Below are 22,875 nucleotides of genomic sequence, written 5' to 3'. Positions count from 1 at the left end.
TATATGACAGAAGTAAAAATTACACTGCTACGACACTAACTGGACGCAAAAGTATGTCCATTACTTAGCCCTAAATTGTTGCATTTCAACCCTTGAGTACTGTACATTGTTTATCTGCAAATAAGAATATGAAATTTCCTTGGGTTAAACAAGAACTGAAGGCTAGAAAGCTTGACAAGGTCTTGACCCCCTGAACAATAATACAGCGTGCGTGAGTTGAAACAACATAATATGCATTTCATCAGGCACATCTTATTTGCTTTGTTTTACGTTTTACCGTATTCATATATTTCTACACGTATACAGTGGAAATGTTCTATACACTCGAAATGCACATTTCTACGTACATATACATTCAAGAAGTTCTAGATACATCGAACATTCAAAAACAATTGGATGGAATCGGGCAAGTGTGTTGACAGTAAGGCACCATCTTTCTTGCAATGTGTGCTATGACATCGCGTTCGCTAAAATATAGTTTATTATGGCCTTCAATATGTGTGCAGCAAACATTTCACACTATAAGCATGGTGCTCGATACTCCATACGAATTGCCCAAGTGTGGGTGTTGTGCAGTACCTCTATATTAAGCATGTCCATTATCACAGAGGCATGACTTTACTCCTGGCAGCAACAGTATTTATCAATGTTCTGTTTTTCTTTGCTACATGATAAGCTGTAAGCTAAGGATGAGGCAGCTAGACATCATATTAGAAAGGGTGATGAAAAGACAGACATTGCAAATGTGTTTACAAGCTTAGTTGCGGTCGCAGTAAACTGCCCTACTGTTCTTCTCGTCAGCGGCAACCCGCTGATGTTATTGCGATGCTACAAAATTTGAGGTGTCCCACGGGGAAGATGATAACGTACGCAACAGATTTTCCCTTGATGTGAGCTGTGCAATAGTTTTTGTTAACTAGCAAACCTTGTAAATTTGTGAAAAGTTTGGCAGATGCCGACCAAGGCGAAAATTTTGTAAAGGCATTGTGAATAGCATTTTTGATTGTGCAACTTTATGCACATTATATTTTGGCTAGTGCAATAGAGAAAACAGCAACAGGATAGCATATTCTACAGGAACATCTTACTTTACAAGGGTAAGGTTTCTGTTAATATATTGTTTAGCACTAATTATGATGTGTACACTCTTTGAAATGTGCAGCGAGAAAAGATTCTATGTCTTAGACTGTGTAGAGACAAATTTGTGTTTTCCATAAATGTTATTTATCAGCGGTAAACTAAAAAAAATGGAATATTATGTCAAAATAGAAAGTATTGCCTTGATGTAGACTAGCCCCCGTTCCTCCAGGATGTAGCCTCCTGCTTTTTCCAGGAGCTGCTTGCAGCTCTCGCTGCAGTGGATCTTGAGTGCTGCAATGAACAGAATGTGCCTTAGGCACAGACAACTATGCAAAAGTCATTTTCACCAAGTACAGGTGTCGTGTGATAGGCAAAGTGGCTTCAGACATTGGCAAGAAAAAACAGACCATTTAATCAATACTTTTCAGTGCAAAAATACCGATGCTCAGAGGCTACTTTATTTATTTATTTATTTATTTATTTTGAGGAGAAGCCTATTGCCAAAATGTCTGTATGGGAGAGCCAGGCTAGTTAGTATGTTCATGTTGTGGAACTATGCGTCGTGTCTTGGTTTCCAAAGTTAGTGTGCTTGTGCTTCCATGCCACAAGTAAAGGAAAACTAGAAATGTGTTTATAAAAATGACGCTTCTTAATGAAAACCTCATGCACATTATATCCTAATGTGTCTCCTCGATGTGCTTTTTTTGTTTCATTTCATTTTTTTTTTTTTGTGCAGATGCTATTTTAGACGTCCTTGTAGAGATGTGCACTCAATATCGATTAAGTGCAATGCAGTAAGAAGCATATTTATATAGGACTATAAATACATACTGCAGTGCTAGAGGCACTGTTAGCGGAAACCTATTACTCACAATAAAATAACTCGCGGAGATAAGTATTAGCTTCCAAAATTTCTCGTCGCATGAAAAACTTACGTGTTCCTGTGGACTCCATCCGCGAAGCAGTGTTGACCGTGTCGCCAAAGAAGCAGTAGCGAGGCATCTTCCTGCCTACGACACCGGCGCAAACAGGGCCTGCAGTTCGCAAGTTGTTACGCTTAGCTCCATGTGCAAAGTTTAAAGGCACACTAAAGCAAAAAGAAAACTACATTAGTTTAGACTGATAAATTATTCTTTGAAAACAGTCAATTTCGCGATCATAGGTTCGTTAATAGAAGAGAAGTATCAGAGTTTGTTTTTGTTTCTTTTTAGAGCGAAAGCTCTACTACGATGTCTCCCAAGGTCATTCATTGAGTCGCAATGACCTTGAGCTGCTGGAGCGCAAGTGCGGCAGGCGTGACGTCACGCCACGTGATCCACTGCGGAGAGGCGTTGCAGCTGTGCTCGGTCGGGGCCTCGCCGCTGCGGTACCACGTGACCAGCCGTAGGCTACCAAAAATATATTCTTAAGCGTGACTTCTTAAGTCTCCGTTTCCCTTAAAACATATATGTAATTCATTTTTACCGAAAGATACACACCACAGTGCTGTGAGCAATAGGCAGAGCTAAAACGACTGCATGATAGAGTTATCTGATCGAGCATTTTACTTTAAGCTGATTAGTACAATGTCAGCTGTACGTCTTATTTGATGAGCCGATCAGTTTTGCAGAAATCTGAAAGGGGCTCCTTTTGGTACGTTAATTCGGGCTGTCCTTCATAGGCGTGCGCACGAGGGGGGCAGGGGGAGCGGCTGCTCCCCTCCCCCCCCCCCCCCCCCCAATCATCTGGGTGGGGCGCCAACTCTGCGCCATAGCTTTACTCAGGCGGACCTGTCCCGCCATTACTTAAAGTGTAAGGTTATGGCCATGCAGGTTTTTGACGATAATGGCGGCCGAAGACCCCTGATAAGTTGCATTGCAAGAGCTGTTTACTTCCCATTTGGACCCCAGGAAGCCGGCGACTAAAAGTGCAGGCCGTTATGGGAAGCACGTCATTTCTTAATTTTTCATTTTTGCCTCCACTGCAAAGCTTGTTTACTTTCAATCTCGACCAGCGGGGGGAGGGGGGGGCTTCGATGAGACTTCGCCCCCCCCCCCCCCCAAAAAAAAAAAGAACGGGGAACACTGCCCACGCCTATACTACCCTTGTAGTACGTGTGTGCATGGAAATAATTTAGATCACTTTTTTTAACGTCGCCTATAGGTGCTTGTAAGTTTACCGTCTTGCGAGGTTGTCAGTGAAACATGAGTTGTTATATTTTATAACCATTTGAAATGCGAACCCGTTCGCTCACCCTCGCGTTATTGGGCAGAATCACGCTTTGCTCACTAAGAGAGCGCTTCTGGCCAGTCACGCGAAGGCAAGTGAACGCTCTTTCTTTTCGGACCGCTACAACATTACATGCCCTTTAACAAGATAGTGTCCATTGGCGTAGCCATAGGGGGGGGGAGGGGGGGAGTGTTTAAGCTACATCCTCCTCCCCGAAATTTTTTAATTTTGCGTGTGTATATACATACACGCATACGTACAAACACACACAAGAACATACATAATGGTTGGTTAATCCCCCCCCCCCCCCCCAGAAAAAAATGTCTGGCTACGGCCCTGATAGCGCCCCTGTTCAATTCTAGCGTCGCTCACCTGAATGCATTCCCACCCGAAGCATCAGCATCTCTTCCGGCCTGTGCCGGATGCGGAAGTGACGCACGCTCCTGAGCAAGTGAAGCGCCATGGACGCCACCTGGGAGGCGTGCGCCACGTCCGGGTGGCGCGCCAGCCCGCCGACCACCATGTAGGCGTCCCCGATGGTCTCCACCTTGTACACCGCGTAGTTCTCGATCACCGCGTCGAAGCACGTGTACAGGTCGTTCAGGAGCTCCACCACCTGTGTCGCGCATGCGCGGATGATGGCAAGTGATGACAAAATGGAGCAGTGCTCAGTAAATCGAAACTATACACATATGCCCACAGAATTCAATGGAGGCCTGCCATTGAAAGCTTTTCTTTTCATAAAAAGGACCACACAAATGTAGTTGAAGTGAATATTGTCTTATAGTAGTGGACAGCCTACATTAGTTCACATTACACGCCCTTTAGCAAACGCATAGCAACACTAGAAGAGATTTGCCAATATAAGCCAACATAGGCGTGCGCACGAGGGGGGAGGGGGGGGGCAAAGTATGCCGCATACTTTTACTCCGTAGGACCCGTCCCGTCATTGCTTAAAGAAAAGGCTTATGGCCAAGCAGGTTTTTGACAATAATGGCGGCCAAAGGCCTCTGGTGTTGCAATCAAAGAACCGTTAACTTCCCATCTTTACTCCTGGCCAAGGGGCCAAAGGCACGCCAATTTGAGAAGCGCGGCATCGCTTCATTTTCATTTTTTCATTCATTGTGAAACATGTCCTTTTGACTCGACAGACCGAAGGGGGGGGGGGGCTGAGATGAAACTTTGCCTCCCCCCTCCCAATGGGGAACTCTGTGCATGCCTATGGTTCAGATGATGTCGATAAACCAACCTCCATGGGTGTGCTCTGTGCCGAGAGTCTGGTGAACCCTACGATATCGCTGAAGTAGATGGTGACCGAGTCGAAGCTCTCCGCCTCGACCTTCTTGCCCCGCTTCAGCTGGTCCGCCACCGTCCTGCGGTTGAAAACAATTAATAGTCGCTTTAGTGTGCATTGCAATCGCCATACATGTATACTTCCAAGTACACAACTTGCAAGCAAGATGCATGCTAGGACGAAGCAAGACTTTCAGGTCGTGTTGGTAGATGACATAACGCAAAAGACGTGTCATGTACAACATATCACTTGCCTGGGCAGCATCTCGTAGAGCAGTGCATCTGCGCGCCGTTTCTCCTGCGCCAGTTGGTCTGTACGCTGGTCCACCAAGGCCTCCAGATTGGTTGCGTACGTCTCCATCATGGAAAGCATGTTGTCAACAATACTCGGCTTCCTGGAAAGACCATAAGTAAGATAAAAAGAGTTTCAGGGGCCCTTCCTCTATTGGAAAAATTGGGGCAGCGAAGCCTGGCGTATGCGTGCCTGACGTACTACTCTTATTTATTTATTTATTTATTTATTTATTTATTTATTTATTTATTTATTTATTTATTTATTTATTTATTTCATTGTTTCTTTCTATCTTTCCTTCCCTCCCCGGCGGAAGCGAAACGCCTCGGACTGGTTGCGGGAGAGGTGTGAGGGGCGCGCCTACGCAGTAAGCATCACGCCATGACGTTCTGGTGCCGGAGTTCAGTAGAACAAGCACAAGAAGGACTGTGCAACAATGAAATGTGGAAACGTAAAATGACAAGTGAACTCGATAAATGATCACAGTTGCCAAGTCAGAAATGGCTGATCGCCGATAAGAGCTTTCGTAAGTTACTTTCACTGTAAAACAGTAGTGGGAACTGTCACAACCTCGCGGATGTGCGGCGCATGTCCATGCGCTGTGTATAACGCGCATTGTATTAAGAAATGATGAACGTACAGTCCACGACGCATGTGCCTCAGCCTGGCGCGGACCGCCTTGAAGTCTGGTCGCTGGTCGGGCGCCTCGGCCCAGCACTCGGTCAACAGGGTGCGCACGTACTCCACGTCCCACGGCTCGGCCAGCTCACACAGCGGGGGCCTGAAGCAGTCAGACTCCTGCTTCTCGCTGTCCGGCACTGATTGGTGGAGGGTAGGGTGTCGGACGCGCTCCAAGATCTCTGCGCAAACATGGCGCACGCAACAGGACTCTCACGGCCCAACGAGCTTTTGGCTTGTTCGCACAGAGACACAACAATAAGATGCGGACACAAAAGCCATCCGCAACTTTCCCATGTTGTGCTAACGTGGTGATAACCACATAGCTTCCTACCTAAATAACTTAATGGAATTCTGAGGATGCAGTCGTTCTCTTAGTACTCTCATATATGTACAGATGGCATGCATTGGTGTCACAGAGACCGCCGTGTTGGAGCACCAGCATGTAGGGACGCGAAGTTCATGACGCGACACTGATGTTATCACAACACCACATGCAAGGTCCTTCGTTATTCCCGCACAGAGGCGTTCTGCCAGTCGTTATCACATTGAAGCAGGTTAACCGCAACTTGTTTAACATCAGAGCCGCCATCGTGGAGTGCCTGCGTCCATGACGTCACGGGCGATCTATCTATAGGAATAATTTGCACGTATTTGCCTAATATGCGGATTTACATAATATTTATAGATTATATTGACCCAGATGGTTGATGTTGTCGTCGTGTTGCTAATATCGCGCTTTAGTTTTTCAGTTATAGTTGTGACATCATATACTGAATACAGCAAAGCAACAAGTCACCGCGCACTCGCATATAATCATTGTGATTTGTCACACTTTCCGCCTTTCTTGACAAAAAAGAATCACTATTGTGACGCGTCGCGTTGGAAATCAAAGACAACTCATCCGTCAAGACCAGGCCGCTGCCGGAAGCCATCTGGTGCCGGCCGACGTCTAGAGGTGGTGTACACCATGTGTACACGGTGAAAGAGGGAGCTGCGTCTCACCCCGACCACCCATACTCTCTGGCCGGTGCAAATAAAGTGCTCTCTCTCTCTCTCAACAGAGCTGGAGGATGAATACTTAAAATGAAGGCGAAAGAAGAAATTAAGCTCACCGCTAGGTGTGAGCGTAGTTTTGCCGAAAGGCCCCGACCTGGCGAGCATCTCGAAGAGCACTACGCCGAACGAGTAAACGTCGCCGCGTGGCGTCCCTTCCGGTGGTGAGTCCGGGTCACGGAGCAGTTCAGGAGCACGCCAAAGAAGTTCTGCATTTATTTTTTAAGAGATTCCCGGATCAGTAAATCAATCATTCAACCATTCAATCAATCAATCTGTATGTCTGTCTGTGATCTATCTATCCTAGACAAAAATTGGGCGTTGATGTCAAAACCGAAAGGCGATATCGCGCAGGGGCGTAGCCAGAAATTTTTTTCGGGGGGGGGGGGGGTTCAACCATACTTCATGTATGTTCGTGCGTGCGTTTGTATGTGTGCGTGTATATATACGCAAGCAAAACTGAAAATTTCGGGGGGGGGGGTTGAACCCCCCCAACCCCCCCCCCCCCTTGGCTACGCCCCTGATATCGCGGTTACCCGAAAATGACAGATATAATCCGCCAACGCGAAGCGGTCGCCATGGTAACAGCATCCAGTCACATCCAGTACAACTGGTCATAATACCAATTGGTTTCCAGTTGGCTTTTAACTAGAACCAGTTGATCCTAGTTAACACCTGTTGAAACCAGTTGGATTCCCAGTTACTCATTTTCACCTGGGAGTTCTATGCTTACACCGAGTGAAGAAGTGCATGGAAAAAGTTGTGTTCAGTATAAACGGGTATTTGTACAAGAAGGTGAAGATCAATGGTGTAGTCAGAGCCTGGAGTAGGTTCCTGACTATGCCCCTGGTGGGGATGTCTCAATTCGTTGTCACCGTTCTGTAATAGAGCTTCTCTTCGTTAAAGACTAGAGGGTAGTCCTTGGCGACGTTATAGAAGAGGACTCTTTGAAGGCCAATACGTAAAGTGCAGGTGAGAGTTCGAGTAAAGTGGGGAATGGCGTCATATGCACTGAACGGTACGGAAGGGCAGTACACCGCTCTGCACCGGGCTAGCACATTTTTTCCCCTCGTTATTCCATGCGTGACTCTCATATGAGCAAATGCCACTCAGCTGTGCTCCCTAGACTGACTCTGGCCGCTTCCGTGTTGGCCGTCGTCGCCTGCGCTGTGCTTGATCTGGGCCAATCCAAAGTCGGCCACCTTGAGGACCCAGCGGCTGTCGACGAGACAGTTAGCAGAGCGCAGATCGCCGTGGCTGCGCACTGGGCTGTCGTGCAAGTACAGCATTCCCTAGGACAAGGAGAGAGAGGACGAATTGAATGTTGATGGGTCATTTCACAGACGATCCTTATTTGACCGAAACCAGTTTAAATGAGGTCACAGCCCGTTGGAGCCGCAAAGGCAGAACCTATCTGTTTTTCAGTGAGGCCGTATCTCGAAGACTTGTAGGACCCTTCACAAAAATTGATAAGCGGACATCGCGAAGTGTCAATTAACTCAGGTTACTGTAGCTGTACATTAGTAATACACGTATCAGGCCCGTAGCCGGAGGGGGGGGGGGGGGGAAGCCCCGGCCTTTGCCCCGAAAATTTTGACGAGGGGTGGGAGGTGTCATAATTATTCAAAAATAGGTGCTTTCCTCAAATAGTCAAGGCCTTCAACATTTGCCCCCCCCCCCCCCCCAAAAAAAAAAAAAAGAGATATTCCTGGCTACGGGCCTGATATGTATAGCTCACTTTATATCACACTGAGTTGTCGAATCTTCGGCCTTAAGTTTTCTTCGAGTGCCCTCGTCTTCGCCACGCGGCTTGAGACTTGTAAGATCTCGAAGTAATTCGACGTCATCGAATCGGACGCGTGCAAGATTAGTGACGTTCTCGACCACTGTATTTGTCAACAGCTATAAACTTTGACGAAGCAGGTACACCTAATTAGAGATGCGTCAACATTAGCTCATTGTCATTATAGTGCGCATATTTTCTAGCTTCACTGAGCATATAACGGTGTAAACATGATGCGTACAATTGGCACCTCCATTTGCGATCGGTGGCAAATTAAAATACTTCCGACTGTGAAGACAAATAACAAATTAAGACAGATAAAACGGCGAGCTGAATTTGAATAAGAAAAAATGGTATACTTGACGTTGCAGATACCTTAGTGAAAAGCAATGAACGGTTTACGTTTATATAATCCAACCATGCTTATATGTTTATATGCCTACAGGCGCGGTGCCAGGAGTTTTTAATTGGGGGAACCCATGACAATAGCTGGGAGGCGTTAAAATTATGCGTTGCGCTTTGACAATGATTGCTCTTGGGGGGGGGGGGGGGGGGCTAACACTTCCGTACTCCCCGCAGGCGTCGCCCCTGCTGTCTTAGCGAACTCGAAGGCTGCAGTTAAGACTGGTTAGTCTTGGCGCTCACCCTAACGAGGTCGTCAACGAGGGAGGCGATGAACATGTTGTCCAGGCGGATGTCCTCGTTGTCCAGGAGGTCGCGGAGGCTTCCCCGGCTGCAGTAGTCGGTGACGACGCATATATTTGGAGGCTCCACGCACACGCCCACTAGGGTGCAGAGGTTGTCGTGCCGAAGCTCGCGGAGCTGTTCGAAATGGATCGGATTGTTCGGTTGCTTTGGTGTACTTTACGTGTCCCAATTCATGGCAACTACATGATATATGTAAGATAAAATTGCAAACGGCTTCGTACTGGGCATTATAAAGTGAAACAATAAATTAGTTTAACTGATAAGCTATACTATAAGAACTCTAGTGTCCTCAATTTCACCACGAGAGATCTATTAATACATGAGAAAATCAAAGTTAAAAGTTTCTCCTTTAAATTTCCCGCCAGAAGCTTCAATGGTGACGTCACAAACTTCAAGGTGGTTTTTTTTTTTTCGTGTATTGACCCTAATTGCTCAACGAAATTTCGTTATACCTGGAATGTTAAGTCTCTGGCTCCCTTAGAAGACTACGTAGGACGATATACATAATAATTTCTTATATGTGGGTTCCATATATGCGGGTTGACTGCATAGACAACACGTGACGTGCCCTAATCCGACGTGTTCATTTTCCTGTGCTGCCCTCTGCCATTTTGGTAGGGGCTGGGACAACCGGTATTGCCAGAACCAAAGCAGCCTCCGAGATCAAGATGTGTTTCGTGACTCTTCCGCTTAAGGGAAGGGCGCATGCGCCGTGGCAACGTGAAAGAGGTGGATTGCCTCACCAAGTTGAGCTGCTTCTTGAGTGTTCGCGTGAGCAGGAGATACTTGGTAGTGGATCTTTTTGACGGCGCACAGGCGGCCCCGGTAGACAGCCTACGGGAGCGTACAGTTGCTGAGTACCGGAACTCGGGGTGTGACGACAGCGATAATTGCGATGACGTCGGCACCGGCATCAGGCCACCGCCACTCTTGTCTGAAGGACCGCTACCGCCGCCATGGACTCTGCGAAGTGGTGTGTCAGTCAGGAGACGTCGCAACGCGGAATGACTGTCAATTGGCCTTAGTGCAAGGAGGAACCTTGAGATAATAGAAATATTGAGATTGACTGAAAGAATCACTAAGTTATTGCAAGCAGAGATGACATGTACAGGGGGAATGGAAAGAAACGCGAACACAGCGCGGCGCGCTGTTTTCATCACGCTCTGATCTTGGTGGCAATAAAAAGATACTAGAATGGTTCTTGATTGTATCATGGATGACTCTAGTGGCTTTTAGGAGCTGGCTCGCCAGGTTCTTAAGCTGGGGCAAAGTCCCGCGCCGTAAGCGTAATCTTAGTTGCAGAGGCGACTGCTAAAGGCGTAGCTCGCGCGATAGATTCTGTCTTCTTCCTCGTGTTCATCGAGGCCCTTGATGATGATATTAACGCAGGCAAACCCACATATAGCATAGCCAACTGTAGCATGCGGCACTCGCTCCACTCGGGCAGTGCACTTCGATACTAATAACATGAACGAAGACAAGACGGCGGAGCGGGGGGCTCGCAAGGCTGCAGCATCGCGGGCTCGCCGCCAAGACCCTGCGGTGAGAGCTCGCGAGGCCGCAGAGAGACGTCAGCGTCGTGCGGACCCCCAGATTCAAGCCCGCGAAGCCGAACCAGCGCGGAAGCGGCGGCAAGAGAACGTCGAAGAGGTACACGCACGGTATAGCGGCCAAGCGCCGAAAGCGGTCGCTACCTGAAGTTGGTGGCGCCGACGCGCGCTTCAAGCGCGATTTCCTCGACCACACGTTTGGCCACAGCTGCAAGGTCTGCGACCGCTTGTGGTTCGACAACAACCTGACCACAATCGCTACTATAACAACGTGTGACGTCTTTGTATGACAGTAGATGAATTCTACGGAGCATTCACGGTTTACCCGATTATTTCCGAGCCAGCTCCTCAATCATCATTCACTTTGTGGATATGGCGTGATTTTCTTATCACCATCCAGGCTACAACCGCTTGAATATAAATGCGAAACAGCAGAGAATGTATACAGATGCCGCATGTTCGCGTTTCTTTCCATCCCCACTGTGCGTCTGGAGTGTTACTGGAGATAAGGGACTTTCCTCATCAACATTTATCTGCTTCGGCGGCACTGCAAAAGTACGTATTGCGCCCTCCTCCGTCCTGCACACACTCCTTTCAGTCCACCGTTCAGCTGCACAAACGCTGAACTTACCGCACTCGATGTTGTCTGGCAGCCTGCTGATGCGCCGTGGGACCTCCTCGCATCTGGATCTCGTTGAAGTCCAACTTCCAGAGCAGCCTGTCCAGCGCCTGCTCGTATGCCCAGTACCTGAAGAAAAATCGAAAGAAATGAATTAGAGAAGACAAATAGAAATGGTTTAAAAGAAGGAGAAAGTAGAGAATTAAAGATCGAATGGAGAGCAAGAAGAAGGGGGAGAAAAGAGAGGAAGTGTAGTGATAATTCAAAAGCCAAAGGTGGACACTCACCTGTACGCTGCGAAGCCGACTATCGATAAAAGGACAAGCACTCCACAGGACACGCTGCCTACTATCTTCCACACTTTTTGCGGCGTCGTACATGAGCAGAGAGAGAGAGGGAGAGACCGAGGTAAAGTTCGTTTCAGTGTTGACGTAAACAGGACAGAGAGAGAGGGAGAGAGAGCGAATATAGGGAAGGCAAAAGAGGTTTCAAGGGACCGACAAGTGGCAAGAACGTGGGATTAGATTCTGGTGGAAATGAAAAGAACGTGAATCATGGTGATAGATTCAAGCATCCTTTTCGCGATCTGATTAGGATTTGTATTTTTAAATCGCGTTTAAAAGTCACGAAACACTTGTACGTCGCGCGGACTAGCGGAAGAGCCTTGAAGCTGGATTATGGAGTCGTTCATCTTGCTGTACGTAGACTGAAGTATTCTGATGCTTTTATCTACACCATAATTAATGCTCAGTATTAGTGTATGTATATTTATTACCTATCCCCGCTCTATCCTGGGCTGCTTACGACGCAAAAAAAAAGTTGCACGTTGAGAAGCGGCGCTGCCTTCGCGGCAACTGGTGGAACATGTCGAGCCGGGGCGCATGCGCGCGGAGTGTACGCATGCGCAGCAAACCGCGGCGCGCAAACGCGAGCCGCTCTTAATTGCACTCACCTCCCAATTTTGCAGCATGTGTTGCGTGTATACGACTCCATATTTCGCAGATAGAAAAATTTTATGATAAATGTTTTACGGCGTTTTGCACATTGCCATTCCGTGATTAGATACTTTGACCGGCAAGCTTTCCGTTGCGCTAAAGAAAACAGGTACCATAAAGTTTGGTTGACGGCCCCTTTAACTAGAGTACGATCAATCTATCCGCCTACGACTTGTGCTCTCGGGGCCGTTTCGTTTACCTGATATGTATCAAAATTGATAAGACATGACACGAGTGTGTGACGAACATTAAATGACAGGCCTAACACGAAAACTCATGATTTGCATGACAAGTACGTCATGATTTACATGACACGGTCTTGGTGTTTTCGAAGTTCTCTCATTTTTACCTGTTAATTTTTTTTCTAATAAGATACAATCTTTGTTGGTTGCTATAATGAGCTGCCTTTGAGAACTTACGTATGCACTTCTCTCCGCTGAAGCCGCACGTAGGTTCGTCCCTTGGTGGTCCTCCCTTGATCCATTCGATTGTGTCGAAGAGCTTCAGGACCTTTCGAAGAAGAATTAGTGGAGTAAGAAACGCACAAAGTTCAATAAGGACAAATCCGCAGAACGTGGCTCGACACAAACACCGTGAGTGGTATTCTGCTTACGGGAGTAATGGCACCAATTTTCGAAGCTGAGTTGACTCCGCCAGCTCGGTAAATGCTGATATGACATTTTATTTTGACGTTATTATCGATTTCCACATAGCGCACCTACTGGCTTCGACACTAGCGTAACGTCAGGTTGTATCATTTCTGGTGACTCACGCACCAGAGTATAGCTAGTTATGACGACGTCAGGTCCCAAAACATGCAAAATGGCCTCTTTTGCGTCGCCGACGGAACCACGGAGCGGAGTGGCCGTGGAAACAATATCTTGCGCGAGCATGCGACGCGAAGCTCATACCGCGCTGTAATGTCAGGGTACAGAAGGAACCGAAACTAGCTTTTAGAAACATAGTGTAATTACTTTTTAGGAGCGAAGCTCCTTAGGCCCGCACCCCGCCGTCGCCGTCGAAGCTTCCTGCAACATAGATGCGGTGCCGGTGCAAAAAGACAATGAAACGCCGCGCGTGGCGCAAAAAAGAAAAAGAAAAGACAAGACGCACAGCGGTTCGGCGCGCGTTGCGCAAAAAAAAAAAAAAAAAAAAAACAAGGCGCGCGGCGCAATGAACAGTTTCAAAACGAACATAGTTGTTTTGCGTGCCATTTCTAAGGAGCTTCGCTCATCGGTTGTACTCGTACACGGAACAACTGCTGATTTCCAGGGTGCACTCACACTATACCAGCACATCTAGACCCTTGAGGGCTTGGCCTTTCATTTGATGCTAAAGAAAAAACGACAACTGAAGATTTTCGTGCCGCTGACTCAGCGTTCTTACCGGCAAAGTTGATCCGTTGCCAGAGAGTTCAAAGACTCCCACGGGAAAGAGACCATAATGGCTTCCACTCTGGTCGTCGTATTTCCTGCGCGCGATGAGAGTGTAGTTTCCTTCGGCGTCGCCGTTGTTGTCCATGCGAACCATGTAACCCATGGCGCCTGTAACCCAATTACGACAGAAGTCATGGAGTGGCCGTGATACGCAAAGGACACTAACAGAAGACAGACAACACACCCGATGACCAACGCGGGATCGATAACCAGTGAACTGCCGGCATAGGCAGAAACTGATTTCCTCGATTGCACGATCGATTCCTTAGTAGGCCATTAACCGATGATGTCTTAGGTCCTTGGCCTGACGCCAACAGCGCAACTTAATTTGGTTACAGAAGCGGTCATAGCCTCCCTCAAGCTACTAGACTGGATGCACGAATTTAGATTTGCCCCAACGTGACGGGACTGCATATACTATAAGCCATACTGATAGTTGGGCTAGTTGGTAATGTATTTCTGTTCAAATTTGTGTGATTTATTATCCTGCTTCACTGTCCCGCCTCCCCGGTGTAGAGTAGCAGGCCAGAGCAAACTGTCACTCAGGTCGACCTCTCTTCCTTTCTGTAAATCTCTTTCTCTTCCTCTAGGCAGCCCACCCACATGCTATGAGAAAATTGTGTCTAAATGATGTCTTCAATCAATCAATGCTATAAGTTGTTGGTGTCCTCCTGTCGTAACGCTGCTCCATGATAAATTACTAATTCGTATCCAACGGTCAATCCTTCTCAAGAAAGGTGGGCAGGGGAAGACCTCTCATCAAGTGATGAGAGGTCGTCGAACGAGAAAGGTCACGTGAACCATCGTTTCGACAGGGCGACCCGTGCGCTGTTAATTCTGGCCAATAGTGTGTCTCTACACGTTACTCACTCTGGTACGATCGTCCCCGCATGTGCTCGAACAGGTGCTTGCCGTTCCGGAAGTCTCCTCCGTGCTCGACGCACGCGTTGACGGCCCTCGCGTACACCATGACGGCGTCGTACAGGTAGGCGCCCTCAGACGGAATCTGCGTTCAGGTTGCAGTCCCACATTGACTGAGTTCAAAGTATACAGTACTGCTTTTTGTGTAGCATGGCAAGACTACCGGAAGTGAACATCCTTGTTGTTTCTTTCATAACGCGCTGTTGTCCGCAAGGACAAGTTTGAAACAATACGGTACAGCACACCACCCAGGACACAGTCCGTGTGTTTATAAACAAAGTTATGGGATAATGAAAGCGGTATTTCCCCATATCGCGTACTCAATCTTATTCTCTTTAAAAAGCTAAATTGCTCCACCTCAACCACTCTGATGGCATTGGGGCCATTAATTACTGCTACCCACTAAACAAAAGTCACAGTTTCACCGCAAGGACGAAGCAGTGAATGCGATAGCAACAAATTGTAGTGTTACACGAAGTGGCTGGCAGCTAACTGTTTTGTATCCGATCTCGCGTAACTACAAAACGCTGGAGTAGAAGTTACGGCCGCTCTAGGGAGAGATGCTCTCCGCATAGTCACTTCGCGTTGAGAGCGCAGCACGTAGAAGGGTATACGAGCCGCCCGCTGTGATGGCTTGCGAGATAGCGCGCGCGCCAGCGATCGCGACGCGCACTTAGATTCAAAGCTCAAAGTGGCTGCTACACCCACCTCGTGTCTTTTCATGGTCGTTAAAGACGGGCGGGACGTTTCCTGTCTGCTTCGACGGCAGGCGTCCCGAGCGGGGTGATGATCGCCTACACCCTCCGAGCGACGGAAATGGGCCGGTTGGTTTGATCTCTGCTTCGGCCGTGTTCGTCGCCCCCGCTCGCGCGCTTTTACCCGCGATAGAACATACAATGCGCGGGGGGGTCTTATCAATTTGGGCTTCATACCGGAAGGACATGACGGTGACGGCGACGGCAAAAACCCGTCGAGACTGTCCATATAATTGCTTTCGCAATAAAACGTTCATAGATACCGTCATCAGGACCCAATGCACGATGCACATTTACAGCAGCCCATAGCTGATTATGGCGGCGTTCAAGAAGCCCTCGTTGGAAAGGTGCATAGAGACCGACCTTCTTTCTTCCACCAATGGTGTCGGCGGCGTTGACGATGTTGAAGGGCGGCCTCTGCATGTACTCGTTGACTGCCACCGAAAACTCCTCGAATCCCGAAGCCGGGCTACCCACGATGCCGAGGTAGGAGCGAAAGGCTCGCACCACTGATGGGTCTGGTTCCTCGCGAAACAGACCTGTCGTGGAGTGACAGATAGAGGGAGAATGATATATTGTTGTCATGGCTGCTGCGCCATTAAGAAACTGGAACTTGGACATAAGAAGCAACAAGCACTGTGTTAATCATCAAAGCACCACCACTACCATCACCGATATCATCGTCATCATTACCATGATCACAACCTAACTGCAGGACGAAGGATTTTTTCAGTGATTTCCAATGTATTCATAGTTATAAAGCAGGACAAGAAAGACGGCGCAGGGAATGTAGTGCTGAGAGGAGGTTCACACTCTTCCAATATCAGAATGCGCCTGGATGCCAGAAACTTATAGGAAGCCTACGCAACCTATGGTTTAGTCGCAGAGACATCTAACCTCCTCGTCTGTCGAGGCTATCGATGGCGCGCCTTTAAAATGTGTCCCTGTGTGTAGCATGGATGCCGATGCACCACTGTCGCGCATATTACTTGCTCAATTCCAATCCCATGCCTGCAACATTTTTTTGCAATCTAATCGAACCACCTCATCCTCTGATGTTCTAGACTGCGCATTCTCGACTACTAAATTTCCCTTCCACACCTTTGTTAATGTCGACATGATTGATTATACAAAACAAATATTATGCCTTAAGGGCAAGTCTATGTCGCAAATAAAAAAAAAAAAAAAAAATTAGGAATGAGCAGAAAGGACCCGTTAGGTATGCAGGTTTTTCATGCATTTGTAACAAAGCTGTGGTTACATTTGTATTTATTTGTATTTACTTATATATCTCTGTACTTAGTTGCCTTGTATTTCAACCACTTCTGTTAAAAAAGGGCCCCTGCCAGAACCCTTGAAAGGACCTGTATAATAATAACCGGTCATTGTATGTATATTACCCCCTTCAGACACGCATTATGATACACTGTCTGCAAATGCGTCAAATTCGCATGGTATGATTCCAAGGTACTCAGTATTACATTCCAAGGAAGAAAACGAAGGAATGTGTTGTTTTGTGTGAGTTTCAGTAACAAATGTTAATTAGCGTGTAACTAAATATCTAATTATTCTGCCATCAGTCAGCTTCAATACTTGCGCAAAAAGAATAAAGTATTAGGCCCGAAAAGCATGCACATCTTTTTTCTTGGTTGTATTCGTTTCGAGCGGAGAAAAAAAATACTCTTGACGTTGGTCCTGGAACACGGCACGTCGAACGATCGTCTAACACGGTAGTGTCTCCAGCAAAGTGATCCTCTGCAGCAATACGCAGGACAATGAAGTTAAATGACCGCTAGTTGTCCAATCAGGAAGCGTGCACGAATGTGCACACTGAATTTCAGGCCATTTGAAGAAACACGTGGCGTGGGACGCGCCTCCGAAGTTCGCGTCCCCAAACGAGGACGCCGTGTCGCAAAGGGTTACACAAGAAAAACTGATTGATTGATTGATTGATTGATTGATTGATTGAAAACACAGAATATTTATTTATGATGTAAGAGATACACGATGCCCCAACGCGAAAAAAAAACTGACCAGTAAGATAACGGGTGGGGCTCTCGACGTCGTACTGCTGAACGTCGACGCCGACGACAAAGTACTCTCCACCTTGCAGCAGTCCCCGGGCTTCCAGGCTCGCCATGAGACCGATGTGCTCGAAGTACTGGCCCAGCACAATGAACACTGCGCATGCACCCAGTTGTATGTTGCGCATCTATAGAAACCTTTAGCCAACGGCTGCTACCATCGTCTTCGCTGGTTCGGGAACGTGTACCTACTTTGAACGTGCTAGTTAAGGGACATGAAATGAGCACGAACACCGCAGGCCTTATATCATACAGCGAGCACTCGATAAAATGGAAGGCATAACAGATAGTACCGGGGACGTTAAAGGACCCCTGACACCGAATTTGGAAACTCGAGATGCTTGTGTTGTTTGATAGTCCTGCATGCGGGGGCACTTCTGACCGATTATGAGTGACGAGCGTTGCCTTTAAGATATTTTAATTTGGTTTTAAAGTTAGCCTGAGTGCTCATCTGAATTTTGAACTCTTATCAACATAACCACTAGTATGACGTAGACGTAGGCCCCTTGTGACGTTGCAGAGGTAAAGCAAGTGTTGTCGACGTCACAGACAGAAATATGCGCGGTGCACTGTGGTATATTGCGAAGCATGTTTGCTCTTTGCTCCTCTCACCTTCTCCTTCTTCGGTACGTGTCGGCAGGCAGCGTGAGCTCTCCGTGTGTGTGTTCTGCAACTGGCTGTTCAACAAGCGTGTGGCTGACGTCACCCAATACTGAGCGCACAACATCACGCGTGCCCCGAGGCGCGACCGCCGCGGCGCGGCGCTAGTTTCTTATCCTCTTTCGGCGCACGTTTTGAACCTATACTAAAAATGACCATAATTAACGCTGCTAGGATTATTTAGACATCACGTTGGAGGATTTACGGTGTCATTCCGTGATCACAAGACCTAGACCTACTTATTACAACATAAATGTCACAAACAAAAAATCGGCTGTCAGGGGCCCTTTAAGGCCGCATGCTAAAACGCCCGAGTATTTCTTAGGCGATTGTTCAGCTGCCGTGGTAGGGATGCTTAGTAGATGGATTTTTTAAATATCTGATAGCTAGCAGATGGACTTGCCTGATAAGGCATGCGCCTACGACCTCGTACCAAGAATCTCAGGTCTCTCTATTGAAATTCCTGAGTTCAAATCCAGCCGTCATACGTTTTGGCTACGTTGCGTTTATTTATTTGCTTACCGAAAAATGCCCAGCACCTCCACCACTTATAAGACGACATCTGGTAAGACGGTACGATGCTGGCATTTTCAACACTTACAAGCGCGCCATCCAAAGAAAGAACACCCGGCGAGACAAAAGATGTATACACATATAAAGATGATGTAGATAGTCAGCGCTCTCAATATACATAACATCACGACAACGGCGCCACCAACGGCGAGTGCGAAAAATCTGCCTGACAATGTTCCAATAATTGCAGTCACAATAAAAGAACATCCTGCATGTCTGATATAGCAGGATTCAAGATGCGCATTCCGTTGTGGCTGACGGCCCACCTCTTGCCTTTGGCGCAGCATCCTTGAGCATCGTCTCGAACGGGCTCGGGCCGTAGCCGTAGTGATAGGTCTCGTTCCACGAGCTCACGTGACGCAGCCGGACGCCGTGCGACCTCAGCGTCGACATGACGCTGTCGGCCACGTGACCCAACCGCGAGGCGTAGAACAGCGCCACCTGTCGCCAACCGAAGTGGGCGAGCAGCGCCGCCACGGACTTGGAGATGTGCGTCTCGGGAGGGCGAGTGCGGGCGAAGGTCGGGAAACGCTGCTTGTCCGAGGTCTCACGTCCCAGGCAAAACTGCAGGGTGTAATCTTCACGTCTACAGTCCTTGTCAAATAAAGTAAAGCCAAATCAGTGGAGCACGAATTTGCTGGCAAGCCCCTAGTAACAATCCGTTTCGTATTTTATTCTCTTCGCGCTTCGCCATAAATTTCCACGCAAGTGGCACGCCACGTGCGGTGCCGCTGTTATCTGTGGAAATAGGCCACTCGCAGCTACTCGTGACCACAAAGACATGCGTAATGGCAAATATTAAAGAATATAATAAAATGTAAACTGTATGGGGTAAATGCTCCTCCATCAGTTATAACTGCAATACTATTTACACGGACAGAATTAAACGCCCCACTAGAGATTTCACGCTAACTTCTTTACGCTCACGGATTACCTGACTACCGGAGGCGTAAACGTGAGCGACCGGACTGGTAGCGCCCCCTGGCGGTGCAGAGATCAGCCAGGCAAGCACAGAAACATAATTGCAGTAACTGAGTGCATTATACTTCTTAAATTGTAGGGTAAATGGTAGGAAGCCGTAAATTGCTAGTGAGCTGTCGTCTAAAATGTTACTCGAAGAGAACACAGATGGAAAACGAAAACCTGATGCCTGATTGCGGTCAGACGAAACGCCACAAGATGCTGTCATCGTATTGTAGTCCTGCAGTACGCAAAACTTCATTGCGCACATCGGAATTGATAGCTTGCACGTGACGTCAGTGGTACAGCTTCTGAGCGTACTGGTACTCCAAGATGGCGGCTTTGATGACGTCAAGACAACATAAACACGTTGCGACTAACCTGCTTCAATGTGATAACGACGCGGCAGGAACATTGTGGCCTCTGTGCATGAATAATGAAAGAACCAGCATGTGCTATTTTGAAAACAATAATGTGACATCGCAAACGTCGCGTCCCCCATGCTGGTGCTTCAACACGGCGGTTTCACTGACGTCAATGCAAGCTATATATACCACATTATCTAAAGCTTTCTGTTAAATAAAGAATTGTAATCCGCGCAGAGAACGCACGTACGTAGGACACCATGGGCAGATTGAGTGCAGCGGCCAGGAAGGCCTCGTGGACGCACGTCTCCTGGGGCCCGATGAAGGCCGAGACGTTCTGGCGCCAGAGGCGTGCCGTCTGTAGCACGCTGTGCCTCTCTCGGCCAAAGGTCTCGGCGATGAGCACATCCAAGCGTCGGCCACCCATCAAAGGAGCCCGCAAGTTCACCTGCAATTGCAGCGCGTGCTTCAGCATGCCTGCAAGATGTTGCAGGGTTTTAGCGTTCTTGCAACATTTTACGGGATACCGGTGTATCGGATGGCATCAACGCTAGTTGCGAGATCTCAACTACTATAATCGGTCACAACCTAAGAAAAAATTCAGGAGCTCTTCTCCTATGGGGGAAATGGGGGCAAGTCAAGGGCGTGTTTTATCTGCCGCTTTTCTTTCTTTTTCTTTCGAGTCTTTCTTTCTTTCTTTCTCTCTTTCTTTCTTTCTTTCTTTCTTTCTTTTTCTTTCTTTCTTTTATTTATTTATTTATTTATTTATTTATTTTCTTTCTTCATTTCTTTCTTTCTTCTTTCTATCGCATTGCGCAATGCTCCCTCTTAACTTTTTCTTCCTCAGTGCCGGCAATTGGACCTTCATCCACGTTCTTAACAGCGCAACACTTCTGCTGACAGGTAACAACTACGGTCATGCGTTCATTTTCAGGCAACAATGACAATGAAATGACAAGTCACCTCAATAAAAGGTCAGACTGTCATATCAGAAACGGCTGATCGCCATTAAGCCCACGATCGAAAGTGCATCAATTATTGGAAAACGACTCATCAGGGGCGTAGCCAGAAATTTTTTTCGGGGGGGGGGGGTCCAACCATACTTTATGTATGTTCGTGCGTGCGTTTGTATGTGTGCGTGTATATATACGCAAGCAAAACTGAAAAATTTCGGGGGGGGGGGGGTTCACCCCCTCCCCCTTGGCTACGCCCCTGCGACTCATACAAACACGCTTATGACGGGCGCACCTTCGAGGGCCGCATTTCTGTACGCTCGCCAGCGCCGGTTTTTTCGTGTACGATGCCGCCAGTGAAATTTGTGAGTTGTAAAAGCTTCGCTCAATAACAAGTTATGCGATGTGAAGTTACCTTGTCGACTGCCAGAGTCAGCGCCCCCGAGATGGCCAGTCCTGGACGCCTGTAGCTCCTGTCACCGGGGAGTCGCTGGGATCCCGTCAGGTAACCGAGGACGATAGTTTCGTTCGTCCTCGTATACGCTGATCTCCGAGAGAGAATGACCAGCAGAATCGCGATAGCCCTTTGAAGCATCCTGGCCAGTCACTGAATTCAGCTTGAACTTGACGAGTGCGACCGAAGCCGATAAATCCGCTACGATTCCTCTTTGGTTTGCATTGTCGATGGGTGCTCGACTGAAGACTACAAAAAGTTTTGTGATGAAAACGAAGCAGTCATCGTATACCTCAACCGCTACATAGCGGCATAGGAGTAGATGTAGTCAAGAAGGTTCTTCAAAGACGTGACCACCAACCGAGCTATACTGTAGAGAAGCCACGGTGCATGCGGTCAAATCTCGAACTTCAGCACTGCTCAACGTTCATGCTGCTGCGAAATACCGATACAAAAAAGAAGAAACGCTGCGTTCCAGAACTGTGTTAGTAGTTCAGCTGTGAGCCAGTCATTGATAGAAACGTGAATATAAGTATAGCTACTGGTAAATGATGTCACGCCCTGGCTCGGCTTCGAGTCAACTACGACGTCAACATCATACGAAGAAAAGCTGCTTCCTTCAGAACGGCGTCAAGGCAATATGTCAGAAGGAAATATCTCCAGAAGACTGGAGCGGCCTTTGCCACGATGTCACCACGATCACCTGCCATGAATCTTCATGCATAGGATATCAAACGTAACTTGACATTGATCCCTGTGACAATCATACTGATTTTATGGAAAGCATTGTATGTAAGGAAATAAAAAGTGAATGAATGTATGTGCTTCTTACGCTATGCAGCTCAGAAACTCTTGTAAAATTAAGGGAGTAATGAAACTTCAGTGCTCCTCAAAAGCAACAACACCTCACCGACGTTCAGACTTGCAGATGAAGAACACAGCGCGGTCGTTCAGATGTTGAACACGGAATGGGGTTCTCCATGGATCTCGTGCCTTGCACACTACAACCAACCACTCCGCTGCGTGTAACACAGACGAGAACCGTTAAGTCGCACCAGCAGCGCTATCCGAACGTGTGAACACCGAATATGTGTCGCCGCCCACATAAATACTCGCTTCCGCAACAGCCTGCATATGCGGGTAACAGAATCAACGTTCATGGTGCACGTGGGTGCATCGCATTCGGTACCCCGCAGAGGTGCGTGCGGGTCATTGACTGTCCGGGACTCCAGTAGTGACGAAGACATGGAATTAAGCGTCTGGCTAGTTACAAATAAGAAACAACAACTGAGGTTGTATTACTAAATTATATACTTTCGCAGTAAGTGAACGACGACTGTGACAAGCTGGGAAAGATGCAATCTACGAAATTACGCTTTTGCTTATTATATTAGGGGGAGGCGACACCCCTTGTTCACGACTTTTTTTTTATCTCTTCAGGCTTCCATCTTC

General features: G+C 47.6%; 1 protein-coding gene across 1 annotated transcript; it reads right to left on the bottom strand.

The window, feature by feature from the left end:
* Nucleotides 1–1,050: 1,050 nt before the first annotated feature.
* On the bottom strand, nucleotides 1,051–21,564 carry LOC119399175 (guanylate cyclase 32E). Its single transcript, XM_037665989.2, has 20 exons — nucleotides 21,385–21,564; nucleotides 20,267–20,464; nucleotides 18,958–19,255; nucleotides 17,409–17,555; nucleotides 15,738–15,913; nucleotides 14,569–14,704; nucleotides 13,649–13,806; nucleotides 12,682–12,772; nucleotides 11,555–11,573; nucleotides 11,280–11,396; nucleotides 9,842–10,061; nucleotides 9,036–9,212; nucleotides 7,722–7,899; nucleotides 6,667–6,816; nucleotides 5,514–5,733; nucleotides 4,836–4,976; nucleotides 4,538–4,661; nucleotides 3,661–3,904; nucleotides 2,016–2,114; nucleotides 1,051–1,371 (listed from the first exon to the last, which is right to left on the bottom strand). Exons 1-20 carry the CDS (start codon nucleotides 21,562–21,564, stop codon nucleotides 1,256–1,258), a joined length of 3,189 nt encoding a protein of 1,062 aa, XP_037521917.2. The 3' UTR covers nucleotides 1,051–1,255.
* Nucleotides 21,565–22,875: the final 1,311 nt, after the last annotated feature.

Source organism: Rhipicephalus sanguineus, chromosome 7 (genome assembly GCF_013339695.2).
Source record: "Rhipicephalus sanguineus isolate Rsan-2018 chromosome 7, BIME_Rsan_1.4, whole genome shotgun sequence".
NCBI lineage: Eukaryota > Metazoa > Arthropoda > Arachnida > Ixodida > Ixodidae > Rhipicephalus > Rhipicephalus sanguineus.
The sequence above is the reverse complement of the archived record's forward strand: the minus strand, read 5'-3'. Positions and strand labels throughout refer to the sequence as shown.

What these genes read in the sequence shown, in the direction of transcription:
- LOC119399175 (XM_037665989.2), bottom strand. Translation starts at nt 21,564, where the DNA reads ATGCTTCAAAGGGCTATCGCGATTCTGCTGGTCATTCTCTCTCGGAGA. An exon ending in CCCCACCCGTTATCTTACTG is followed by an intron (nt 15,914 to 17,408) that starts GTCAGTTTTTTT and finishes ACTCCACGACAG; the next exon opens with GTCTGTTTCGCGAGGAACCA. An exon ending in CACAGAGCACACCCATGGAG is followed by an intron (nt 3,905 to 4,537) that starts GTTGGTTTATCG and finishes TGCGCGACACAG; the next exon opens with GTGGTGGAGCTCCTGAACGA.